Source organism: Rhea pennata, chromosome 7, assembly GCF_028389875.1.
Source record: "Rhea pennata isolate bPtePen1 chromosome 7, bPtePen1.pri, whole genome shotgun sequence".
Classification (NCBI taxonomy): Eukaryota; Metazoa; Chordata; class Aves; order Rheiformes; family Rheidae; genus Rhea; species Rhea pennata.
Window position 1 is genome coordinate 20290852 of NC_084669.1, and position 13274 is coordinate 20304125.

The window sequence follows — 13274 nt, forward strand, 5'->3', positions numbered from 1 at the left end:
CCGTAGGGTGCAGCAGAACACCTGTACAACAGAAGCTTCAAGACTACATGGGTTTGATCAACAAACATATTTTACAACTCTCACAAGACTTAGACAGAGAGAGTTGCAGCACCTGATTTCCTCATCTTGAAAAAGCTCAGGGTCCTATTTGAACTTTTTTCCTAGGATGAAAAATGGCTAACTTAGCTTGAATTGATCTGCTACCCACACTCCAGACATGTGAATTAACGGACTCAGACTAAAAAATTACTTTGTTTATATTCTTCTTGGAATTTTATGTTCTTCCTGGAGAAGAACAGAGGAAAATGCTGGAAGGGAATATACCTAACCCAATGTGGGCTCCCTAGAACATCAACAGAGCAAAAAACTAGGTTTGAAAGACCTAGCAAGTTCATGGGCAGTAGAGATAAGCTGAGTTGGACCTTTGCCCACCTCCAGGTTAGTCAGCCATATTTATGAGCTTCAGGAAGTGCTACCGCCCCTAACATCACCTGCCACAAATCTTTGGGTGTTCCCAAAGGGCCTTGCCCAATGATTCAATCAGCAGCGCTAAGCGTTATTAAAAATACTTGCATATCTCCAAATGATTTGATTCTGCAGTGCTCCCTGATGCTCAGTTAAAGGTCTCCCAGACAGAGCATCCCACCCAAAGCACAGCAGAAATAAACAAGCTAATGGGAACCAGAACAATGGCTCATTTCACAGAGTATACACTTAGCCCAGTGCAGCGGGTTTAAATGACCCTGCCCACAGCTATAATGATCATACGGCAGCTCAGAGAACAAGCACGGCACATAATCTGTCCTCTGCAATCAACAAGAAAACACTTGTGACCAGACCCAGAACTCATCCTCATTAATAAAAGCTGTTAGTGCATGAAATACAAACTGTAAATTTTGCCTGGCACCGCTTCCAGAGCAAAATAAAGCAACCAATGCACTGAGGTGCAACTGGGTAGCCATTCAATATTTCACTGAGCACTGTGACATTATGCAGCCCAGCTGTAGCGGGGAGAACTTGTGGCCAAAGGAAGGAGTAAGAAAATTGTGCAGATAAGATTCCTAATTTATTAAACATGAAGCAGATGTAATCACAGTTCTATATCTTATAAGCAATTCTTCCACTTAGATTCTTAAAGCAACAGCCAGGCTTTGTGACAGTGATTACCTGGATCCATTTTAATCGTCTCTGTAAACCTTCATAAAAAGAACCATGATAACAGTAACAAGTATGCTTGTTGTTGCAGGGGATTTTAGTGAAGACGGAAGCCCTCTTGTTTCAAAGTTTAAGATCTCTAACTCTTCTGGGTTAGGAGGAAACTTCCCCAGGTACGCTGATCAACTTTCTTTCCACAGCAAGATTTCTTGCACCTTCCTGTGTAACACATGTCACTAGCTGCTGTTGAAGAGAGAATATCAGACTGGAATGTACTTGAGGTCTGATTTGGTCTGGCTAATCATTAAGAACATGAGTCTATAAACCTGATTTTCCATTTGTTTAATTGCTCCTATCTGAGAACTGAATTCACTCATACAAGTCTTCTGGCTGTAGCAGCTGTGCCTGTACTGTCAAACAGTGCAGCTCAGTGGAAGCAGGTCTGCAGAAGAGAACAGTGGTACAGAGGACCCAGTACCCACACTATGTGTACCTTGGAGACTTTACATCAGACTAGCTGTAGTCTACTACTGCTGGCTGGAGTGCCTTAGGTGTAAACATGGAGTGCAGGTTTTGGTTTAGTTTCATCCAAAAAAGAAACACAGTAGTTGGATAGAACAGTTCATATGGTCAGAGATCACTCTTCAATGGGAGCAAAACTCTGCTGATCAGGGATGATTGGGAGATTCATTTCAAAAGCGCACCCTGCTCCCAACTACCAAGCTAATACAGATATGCCTGTTGTATCTAAAATGCATAGAGTGTACACAGCACTACAAACACTTCAAGCAGCACATCTCAGTCCTTCACACTCCAAAAAAGCCACAATAAAAAAAGCACACTTCCCTTTATTTTTCTTTAACAAACATCACTGTAAAATTGCAGCAGCTCTCAGCCATCCACAGATTTCTTTCTACAGTACCTCAGTAAGGGGAGGATGGTGTTATCATCCTCATGTATGGGAAACTAGAAGACAGACTAAAAGCACCTCGGAAGGTCTCGGAGAGAGCCTGAGAAAAAGCAGAGAATGAAGCCAGAGCACCCCAAAACCTACATGCTTTCTTTGCAAGCACTCGGGAATGCCAGGGAATTGTTACTCATTTGACCACAGTGGTCAAAATCTACTTCCAGTGAGCAGCAGCAAGTTGCTGCCCTGCAAGGGAGGCACTCCCTAGCTCAGCTCTTCATTTTAAGAGGGACTGTACTTACCAGCCAGCCTGAAGTACATGCAACACTTACAACACGGATCTCTCCCATCCCCATAGATGTACTGTTACGTGGTGACAGGGATTGACCAAGGCTCAGGTCCCTCTCCCATTCCACTATCGCTACAGCTCTGAGCCTTTGATTCACTCCCTGAGAAATTCCAGAGATGCCTGACTCAATAACACCAATTACTGTGCACACATAGGAACTTAGGCAGTCTGAGCAATCTCTCTGCATCTCAGCTCTCCAGATGGCAAAAACATTGCCTCCTTTCTTCACCCCCTTAGGCTAGTAGACTGACAACAGGCAGGGGGCAGATTTTTTTCTGCCTGTTAGCACTGACTGAGAACTGGAAGTTACATTCTGTGGGAAATTCAGACACTGAATTGTGTTTTCTTTCCAAATCAGAACAAAAAGCCTAACTCTCAAAATTTCTCATGCATTAACATTCAGGAAAATTAAATTTTAAATTTGAAAAAATTATATCATTTTATTGATATCAAAAACTATACACTAAGAAATATTAACTATAATAGCTGCATCACAAAAATAAAGTATTTTAAGTTCAGTCTGTAATCTAATATAAACGTTGTAAAGAAAAGGTCATTTGAAAATGCTTTGGTAACAACAACAGAAGGTTGAAGTGATCTACCAAACGATTTTCTTGATGCTACTGATACACTCCCATTTCAATCAGACTAATTTTCCAGAGAAAAATTGTTCTATATATATATATATATATATATATATATATATATACGCGCACACACACACACACATATAATATATATGTATATATATATTTTATACACACATATATATTCTTTTTTACCTCCAGCCAGATCCGCTCACTGTGTGTTTGTCTGTCTAGTAAGACAAGGCTGCAATCTAAGTTACACATCTTACTTGAAAGACAAGTTAAAACAAAGAACAAGATAGATGTAGCTTCTGAAAAGAGACTAGTTACTGAATATGCTGTAAATTCAATGTACTAGCTTAAGTTACTAAATGGTGCAAGAGCACACCACTGAGTCAAGTTACTAGGCATGGAGACACTTGGAACTTACAATAGTAAGCTTGGAATAACCATAGTAAGCTGCTATTCTCCACATCAAATATCTTGGAACATCATTAATTCACCAGCTTTTGTGTATTGAGGCTACAATACTTTTAAAATGACTGAAAGGATTATTTTTAAAAAGTATATACAGAAGTTATCCATTTCATTTTTAACTTAAAGTAGGAGAGAGTTGCAAGGTAGAAATTTAAACTTCTTGTATATAGTATTTAGCACTTCCTGTTCTGAAACAGCCTTAAAATGAAGTACTCAGATCGTGAGCTCACGACAGAGACTAAAGACTCACAATGAAAACAAAGACAAAATTCCCTCATTATGTACTCAGCAATTTTGAAACAGAAACAAAGGCAGGATTGCTGCACAAGGAAAAGCCCAGGCTCAGAGCATGCCCATGTTTACTCCCAGAAGTAAACAGAGCACATGTGAATGAGCCTACCAGGTTCAACAGACTCTCTTATGACCAGTGCTATCCACAAGCCAAAATGCTTGGAGAATCAGAAACAGGCAGAGACACAGTATAGGAATCAGGCACTACAAACCATTGAGTCGTCTTTAGAATATGTTTTAACAACTCTTTCTCTGCAAGATATGCAGATGATTGACACTACCAGCAGCCTATTCTCTCCAAACAGGTGTCATAGTAGAAGATTATCTTCAGACTGGATTCACAGCCCACATACCAGCTTATAAAGAGCTTTTTTGGAAACATCGATAAAAATGGAATTGCCAAACATCAGACTAAGGCTAGATTACTGACAGCACCAAGGTGGCTGGGGGGAGAAGATGATGCAAGAAGACATGTGCACAAGGTCTCAAGAGAGAAAGGAAAGACACAAATGCAAGGAGTCAGATAGAAATTCAAAAAATCTGGGGAAGGAGATTTATATGGAATGCCAGACAGTAAAGATGCTGTCCTCTCACAGTTGTCTCTGTCCTGACTTGAAAAGAGGTATCAGGCAGGTCAGAAAAGAAAGGAATGCAGATTCACAAGAATGTCCCAGAAGAGTGTGAAAATAATCTGTTAGTATGGACAATGACAGAAAGCCTGGGCTCTGAATACAGCACAGAAGTGCAAAGCAAGGGACATGGAGAAGTAATGGCAACTCCATAGGAGCATGGTGGTTGCTGTCAAAGTTTAAGAGAATAGCAGAGGAAAGATACTTACAGGAGAAGAGTGTCTAGTTTTTGTTTAAAATGGGAAAATAAAAGCTAAGGAGCTGGTAAGGAAGGTCAGAGACAGTATTTAGGAATCAGCAGTTGGAGAGAGCAACCAAGGTTTATCTGTAGACATTAAAACAGAGAAGATGGTTGTAGTCAGCAGATTGAATGCAATCACCTACAGAATGATAGAGAGTGAGATCTGAATCCCCAAAGGCAGGACCCTACCTGGCACAGTAGAGCTGAGCAGAACAACCCACTGAGGAAGAAACTGAAGGTACAAATGACAAACCAGGAGGATGCAATGCCTTGAAAAAAAAAAATCACAGGCTCTTTGCTTAGTCCCACTAATACTAATACAGATAATCAATCCAGTCTTGTACATGCAAACAATCTGCCTGACACTCGCAAATACTGACCCTGATACTCCCTCTGCCATAAGACAGCAGATGAGATGATGCAGTTTCTTTCAGCAACGGCACTGCAGTACAACCACTTTCCTTATTAGCTCTAACAAAAACAGAGATCAGCACCAAGATGTTCAGTTGCAAAGTCTGTGTTAAACCCAACAAACTTCATAGAGAATTGCCTTTTCACCCATTACCAGGTAGTTTTGTCTTTGCCAGGTGACTTCTTACAGAAGTAGACAGCACTAATTTTAGTAGATTCCTAGACTTTAAAGCTATTTGCTTTCAGATTGCAAAGGATGACTTCATGAAAGGCAGCAAATCACATTGGATTTTATCCCCCAAGCAATCTCCCCACTAATTTTACTCCTGGCATGACTCAGAGATGAAAGTAGATAGTTTAAATAAACACTTAGCTGGCTGATGATAATATGGAACAATTTACATGTAAATGTTGCGTGCATATGTGTTATGTTCACATGCACTTACAGGCTGAGACAAACCCATGTTGCAGATCTAGATACAAATTTCACACAATTTGGAAAGCTGGTCTTGATTTGGGATGAACTGTTCTACAGACGGGTAGATACACAAAAATTCAGAACTTGACATGAACTCTGCAAAGGCAGAATGCATTTGGAGCTAACATTTCGGTTTGTGCCCCAGGCCTTAAGGATTTCATTTTCAGTGGGACCCACAATCATCACTGGGTCACAAAACTTGATACTCACTGACCTGTCTGTGCAGGTGAATGAATTGATGGGGATCCCCATCTGCCCAAGGAGGGAGCTGTACATCTCCCAGCACTGTTCCGTCCTGCATGCAGCCTGCAGGAATTACAAATGGAAAATTAGAAACAAGAATCACACACACTGCACATGAGAACAACTTATCCAGAAAGGTGAAGTCAAAGGAAATTCAGGTGATTTTCACAAAGGGAATTAAGTTCTATATGGAACACAGTGTCATAAAATACTGCAGAAGCCATTTCTCCAGGGATTTTTGATCTACTAATAAATCACAGAGAATGTTCTAGCAACTGTCATGAATATAGTAAAGAAATATGCATGCCCTCAGGATGAACCATTTAGGCCCCAGCTGCAAACTCTTACTAGACAAACCTGTTGGCACAACTTTCTTCTTAAACATGATCCCATGGGCTTAACTGCCAGATATTGGGAAGTACAGTGCTCTCAAGTCCTTTGCAATTTGATTCATTTCTGAAGGTGAGCCTATGTTTCTAAATCAGGGCACAGTGTAACAAGCCTAGACAAATTCAAATCTAAATTGAGGCTCAGGTCTGGACATCAGACGTCCTTACAGCATAGCATTAAGACTCAGTTCTTGTCTTTCTCAATTACGAAATCTTTCTGTATATTTGCTCTCTATCAGTGACTTCCCGAAACCTCTTATTTCCTTCCACTTGGTTCCATTCAGGTTAGTTTCTGGATCTTGATTTCAGCTAGGCTCTGCTACTTGGCCTCCTCTCAAGATAAAACTACCCTACATCTTTACTATCTTCTAACAATATTTTAACAATGTTTTTCTATCCTTCCCTTTCCTTAGCATAGGTCTCAATTCACTGAGATCTTAAATACAAATGATTTATAGCAAGACCTCCACACCACTGGTTAAGTTGCCTTTTTTTGTCACTGATTTAGGATGATTCTTTAGATATCTGTTTTCTACCTTAATTGTTAACTAACAAGTATCCAAGTGCTGTCCACAGTCAGGGTTGGAACACTGCACTGCCTGTTTCTGAATACTGATTTGTTTGGGTTCTTTCTAACTGTCCACCACCAATACAAAGGGTCTAAAGGCAATGTACATTCAGAAGGGTTTGGGACACTGCTTCATACATGCACAACTTTTCAAGGTGAAAGTGAGGACAGATTCAGCAACTTTAAGCATCGGAGTAGCTAAATTTAAGATGACCTTTCACCAACATGCTTTTGTCTGATAAAACGTGCATTTCCTGTATGCAGTAAATAACAGGAATTTCAAGCCCCTCTGAGCCTGCAAACACATGGATTATTGCATGCATCATTTGGATATAAAAGCTTCTATTCTTGAAATCTTCTGTTAACAGGAATTGATTTCACATTATTAAAGAGCCTCATCTGCCAGTACGTTCCACGGACTAGTTCCCAACACGTGACTGGATCTTTTCTCTTGGCAGCATGCTGAGGAGGGGATGGGGAGCACTGAAGTTCATTCTAGCACTTACCAAGTTCAAAGTGATTGGCATTGGTTAGGAACTCTGGCAAGTAGAAGAATTCAGGGATGAGTTCTCTGACATCGCTCATGTTGTCTCTTGACGCTGAGTCCCATGTGCTCTTGACACTATGAAACATCCTGTCTGCAACATCAAAGCTCCCGCCCTGTGACAAGCAGACCACAGTGTGAATATTCTCTTAAATATCCAGTAGATGCAAAGTCTTGCTAATTTTGTAATATTAATCTCAGCATGCTTGACTAGATGATTACCTCAAGATCTGACTCAGCTCTATTTACTGTGACCCTATATTAGGTGCTGTCTTAGTGCTGACTTGTAGATAGAAGAGAGTGCCATAAAGCCTGGAGACCTTGTCTAGCTTGTAATAAGAAAGGGAAGCAGAAACAATCCAGGGCAGCTTGGGAATATTGGAGTATTCAATAATAACGCTTCTGGAGGTAACTTGTTTCCTTCATCCTGAAGTGCTTTGTAAGCAGAGGAAAAAATCTTGGTGTATTTACTTCAGCTGTGACTTGGACAGATAGTCATGTACTATTTTAAGTGCAATCCACTGGAGGAAAAAAAAAAAAAAAAAAGCCTTTTGGAAAGTGGGATACCACTGAAATAACATTAACTGGATTCAGGCAAGCAACTTTGGCCCAGTGGACAGATGCCAGTAAGGACTATTAAATCCTCATGGTGAAGAGGGAAAACACAATAAAGGAGGGAAAGGGAAGGATGTCTGAGCTCATAGCTGAATTGGTATAGAGGCAGGGGAAAAACTGCCTCAAACACAGTCCTGAGAGCATTCAAATCCTCAGATTGGACCCACATTTGTTGCAGGATTTTCAGGGGGATCTCAGATACTATATGCATTTGTGAAAATTTCATGCTCACATTTATATAGTGATACCTACATCGAGCACCAACATATTTATTTTAGCATAAAATTACTATAATATCAAAAATAACTAAATAGATTATCAGATTTTGGAGATCTACTTCAGCACGAACAAGCTGACTCAGAAGAAAACTGTCTTAACTGCAAAGTGACAGAACCAAACTGTTTTTCAATATCTAGATCAGGCCCTAGCAGCAATATAGCTGCTCAATGGCAGCATGCTCCCAGGCTAACGTACGTATTTCTCAGTGGGGTTGGTTAACTCAGATCATGTGCCATGGGATAAAATACTACATCCTACTGCCAAGGCCCAAGAGAGATTGTCAGAGATAGCGTAATTATCTTTAAACAGTTCTGCAGTGCAGCATAAATATATGCATGGTTGCTCATCTTCAATCATTCAATCCTCAAAGCTGCTTCATTAGGTAAGAACAGACCCGTGAGATGGCAGAACAGAGCTAGTAAAACCCAGGGGTGGTGCAAGAATGACTGTTAACAAATACGAGTGCTCAGGTATTATACAAAGGAAGGCCATACAGGTGTGTGTGTGAATATAGAAGAGCTTTATCTCTATTTTGCTGGTTTTCTGCCCAGTTACACAAAACCCACAAGGCTTCTGGGACTGTGAGCCCTATGCCCACCAGTAAATGACAACTGGAACTCCTGTCACAGGCAAAACAGGAACATCGGAGCAACCATCAGCGCTGATACAGCTGTTTTATACCAAGCCTGCTAGGTTAAATCTCATGACAGAGGGCTTCAGCATAAGCTGGAAAACAGCCCTATACTAGTAGGAAGAGAAGTTGCTGGACAGAAGTGAATGCATCATGCCTACTCCCTTGGCTATTCAGATCTCTCCTAAATAAAAAGCTGGGAGTTAGGCTTCATGCACATGAATGATAGCTAGATTTTATTTCACAAAAAAGCAGCCTCCTCAGCTGGATTTAAATATGAGATTTCAAAGACTACGTAAGACTAGAGGTGACCTGTACACATACAGAATAAAAGAAAGTTAAATTTCAGATGACAAAAGTCTTTGGGGATAGAATTTAATAATGGATTAAATTCCCTAACTTCTACTTTCTCACATGCAGCCTGCTTGCTGTGTGTTGGCACCTATGGGCAACAGCCCAAATAAGGACCAACTTCCAGTCAGATCCTGCCTGTGGCTGACCTGCTGGGAAAACTTGAGAGCCTTTAATTAGTTTTCTTTCTGCCTTTGGACAGTTGCTCATGTCAGGCTAGGAGAACACTGCCCTTCTGTACAATTACAGATGAAGATTTGATTTTCAATCCATTAAATACAAAAATAACACCTAGGCATCCTCACTCTACAAGAATGATATCCCGCTCCCAGGGATCAGGTGGGCTCTGTGCACTTGCCCCTACATTGTTTTCTGACTGCAAGCACCACTCCTCATATGAAATTCGATTACCTGCATGCCTACGATGCAACTCCTTTGGATCTACAGCCTCCACTATGCCTGAGAACTGCAGGTCAAGAAATAACTGACTTTTTGCTGTATCTGTTGGTAGGGAGAAATTACACTCATGGATAAGGAAGCACAATGTAGAAGTCAGTATCTTCGGTTCTGAAGCCACAGTTTCCTGCCTACCTTTTCAGATAGGCTCTCACCAAAATCCAGTACATCTTCAAGATAGAAAGACCCCACTGCAGTTTCCTCCAAGTTGAATTCTGACCAGGCTTTTGGTTCAGGGTACTTTCTATTATACTTTCTTGCATTTTCTGTTCCTCTTCCCTATTCCACTGGCAACTGTGGAGCCTTTCCACACCCACTCAAGGGACTATGAATGAAAAAGTGGCTAAAATCACATGAGTATGCCTAGCGGGAATTAATCTGATGCACAAGGTCATCTTGTTCTTGATCATTATTAGGCAGGGACCCTTGGAGTCAAAGGCAAATTGAAATTAAAACAGAATAGGAGGAGGACTATAAATAAATCAACAGTTAACAAGTATCTCATTGAAGCATATTAAAGGGCTTTGTATATTTAATCTGCACTCAGCATGCTGTGTCTGTTGGTGATTGATGCTTTTTCATCTTTTTTTGCGGCTTTTATGAGAGCTGATGGTAATCTCCTGAGAAACAATATGATTTGTAATAAAAAGATTACCTGTATTAAATAAAAATAATATATACATAGGAAATGCTGTTAGCGTGACAAATCTGGTTAAAGATATTACCACCACGAAAAAATGTGATTTTTTCCCTGGCTGTCTAATTCATTTTAGGGAAAAGTAATATCTTTAAAACTTAAGCCTGTATTATTTATAAAGGAAGCAATAACTGATTTTCCCATTTCATATATTAATAAATTTATTTGCATATATTTATATCAGAATTAATGAGTTTTCTCTGTCTATGAATGCAAAAACTGCACTGAAAGGAAAAAGGAGAATCCAGAATTGCTTTATGCCTTTAGAATGCAAGTCAACATAGACTCTTACAGCTTTCAGTACAGGCCTTACCATGATCAGGGGTACTGGTAAAAATAAGCTTTTTCAAACTACAGTTCAGCAGGGTATACACAAAGCAACTAGTCAAAGCGATCTCTGGGGATAAGTTAGATCTCCACATGTTTATAAATCTAAGCATCACTGAGTCTTGATAGTGCTTTAAACTCAAAGAGCTCAAAGTGTTTCTTAGAGATGCTTATAAAGGCACAAAGACTTAGCCGTAGAGATGCTGAGAACTAATTACCTGCATTTGCAGGTAGTGCTTAAATAACTGTTCTGGAGTCAGTGACAAAATAAAGGATAAGAACTCTATCCTTGGTAAGTACATCAGAGGGAGAAACACCAGGAAGGAAGAAGAGTTTGCTTAGCTGAAATCCAACATTGGCATAAGAACAAACGGGGATAAAATCTAAGGTAAAACAAAAGCAGGTATCACTAACCATCGAGGGCATGAGGTCCTGGAATGCCTTTCCGAAGAAGACACCCTTGCTGCTTTTAGGCAATGCTGAGACCAATTGCTGAAAGATATTCTAGGAGGTTATTGCCTAACGACAGGTGAGGGAACTCACTGAAGCAGGGGGCAGCATCCACTGTCGGTCCAACAAACCAGTATTTCATCCATTCCAGTACAAAATGCAAAGTACATACAGACCTTTCTCCAGAATCAGATCTCAATGTACTTAAATGAAATATGAAAAAACATTCTGTAAATTTCTTATATGGTTCCCTTACCAGAGGCTTTGTTTTCTCACTGCCTTCTTCTATGGTTGGGTGCAAATCAACTCTTTGACTAAAGGGGGAAAAAGGATGGTATGCCAACATCAATTTTTTACAAGGCATGCACCCAAGTTGTTGCATTTCCTTTTCTTGTGCTTTTAGATTGGCAGTTTGGGGTTATAACTGTGGCTTTTCCATTTTATTAAGGTACTGCAAATCTTTTACAGCTCCTATCTCAGCCCTTTCCAAAGTCTTGACTTTAGAAATACTCCTTTTCCAACCTGCTCCTGACTGACCATATGGTTCTCAGGTCTGCTGTTTGTCTGACTGCATCTCCCAGAAAGCACTAATTCCTAAGTCACTGTAGGACTGGACACCTGGGGGACAACATCAGCTCAGCTGAACATGCAGCAACATAAGAGCAAAGGAATGAGAATGAAAAAAGCATTCAGTGGTTTTATATGTCTACTTCCAGATAAATTTTTCAGTGCTTCAGGTTTCAGTAGCCTTTGAAGGTAACTTTCCACTGAGAAATGTCAGCTATCTGCCAAACACCCATAAACACAGCTGCAAAGCGGCCACTCAGACTGGGGGCTTGTTACACATAAAAAGTGTGCCAATGAGCTGGAGCAGCTTGTGTTGTTTACAACAGCAATAGCTGCTCTACAGTCATTCATGACTGCAGCTAACATATGGCTCACAGAGTGCCATGGTAAGCATTGCCTCAGGTGGTTCACTAACCCATCACCTACCGCTGGTAATAGCCAATATCACAGGGCTCATTACTTAATTAGCACAGTGCTTTATTTGTATAAGTTCATTTAAAAAAAGAAAATAAGAAAGATCAGAATAACAGAAAAGCACTTGGAGAGCTGTAGGAGACATGGCCAGCCCTCACTGGATGTAAAGCAGTCTCTGAGCAATGGAATATCCTAACCTAGTTACCTCTAACATTGCTCCATGAAGATAGGCAGCTTTCACCCCAGTGACAGTGGCTAATGCTCAAAGAGGTAGGAAAACATCATCTATGTGTTTACATGCCTGAACTCACACAAAACGTATCTTGGGACCAAAACTAAATAATCTTTCTCCCTCAGGAAAACAAACAAACTAACTAAACAACAACAACAAAAAAAAAAAAAAAAAAGAAAGAAAAAAGAAAAAGAAAAAGAAAAAAAAACAGAAGAGCAGGCATCAATCCTGCTCCAATTAAAATGTTTCCACTGAATTTACCAGACACAGAACAGAGCCTTCAATGAGCCCAGTTTCCACAGAGGGTACCCAGAAAATGTCAAGAGAATTAATTCCCCTTTATTAGACATATGCTATATGGCTTATAACAAGGTGTGTAGGAGTGAAGCCAAATGTCTTGCCCCTTACCTGCAGAGAACAAAAGGTTTGCGTAAATGGTTCCATTCGGACCAGGTAAGATGCCACTATAATTGCTGATGAATAGTGAGTACAGTAATGGCACTGGGCTGACAGGTCCCCTGGAAATTGAACACAAATCAGGTTTCAGTACCAAATTTCACCATGTCAAGTCCATAACATCCCATTACCATAGCAGAATTAAACAGGGAACAGGTCTTTAAAAGTAGATGTCTCCAAAGAGCTGTGAGCAAAAGCATACCTTGCATACTTGCATTTAACGTGCACAGTTACCACCATCTCTGAATCCTCTTTTTTGCCCTGCACATCTCATTTTCTAAAGAATAAGGCCTTCCTCTTTCCAGACCATCCTCCTCCCTATTAGTCCTAAAATATGTATTGATCTCCAGAGGTCAATAGCCTAAATGGTCTGTTTCCCTTTCTTATTGTAGCTGTTAGATAGGTTGCATGCAGCAGTCTTCGTCAGATAACACTGGTTTTTGCTGTAGTACCCCTTGCCCAAGGGAACGGGACAGAATTCAGCAGTACAAGCCACACAGGAAGTTTGTGCTCTATGGGAGTCACTTCTC

At 40.4% G+C, this 13274-nt stretch overlaps 1 protein-coding gene across 1 annotated transcript in view; it reads right to left on the minus strand.

Annotated features, from left to right (window-relative positions):
• The window catches only part of WDFY4 (WDFY family member 4), a 147524-nt gene that overhangs the window by 18895 nt on the left and 115355 nt on the right, over positions 1-13274 (minus strand). Inside the window, exons 51-53 of the mRNA XM_062579707.1 lie at positions 12697-12806; positions 7232-7385; positions 5740-5831 (exon numbers count right to left, since the gene is read on the minus strand). Of these exons, the coding sequence (XP_062435691.1) occupies positions 5740-5831; positions 7232-7385; positions 12697-12806 (356 nt within the window). The remainder of the gene's footprint in view (positions 1-5739; positions 5832-7231; positions 7386-12696; positions 12807-13274) is intronic.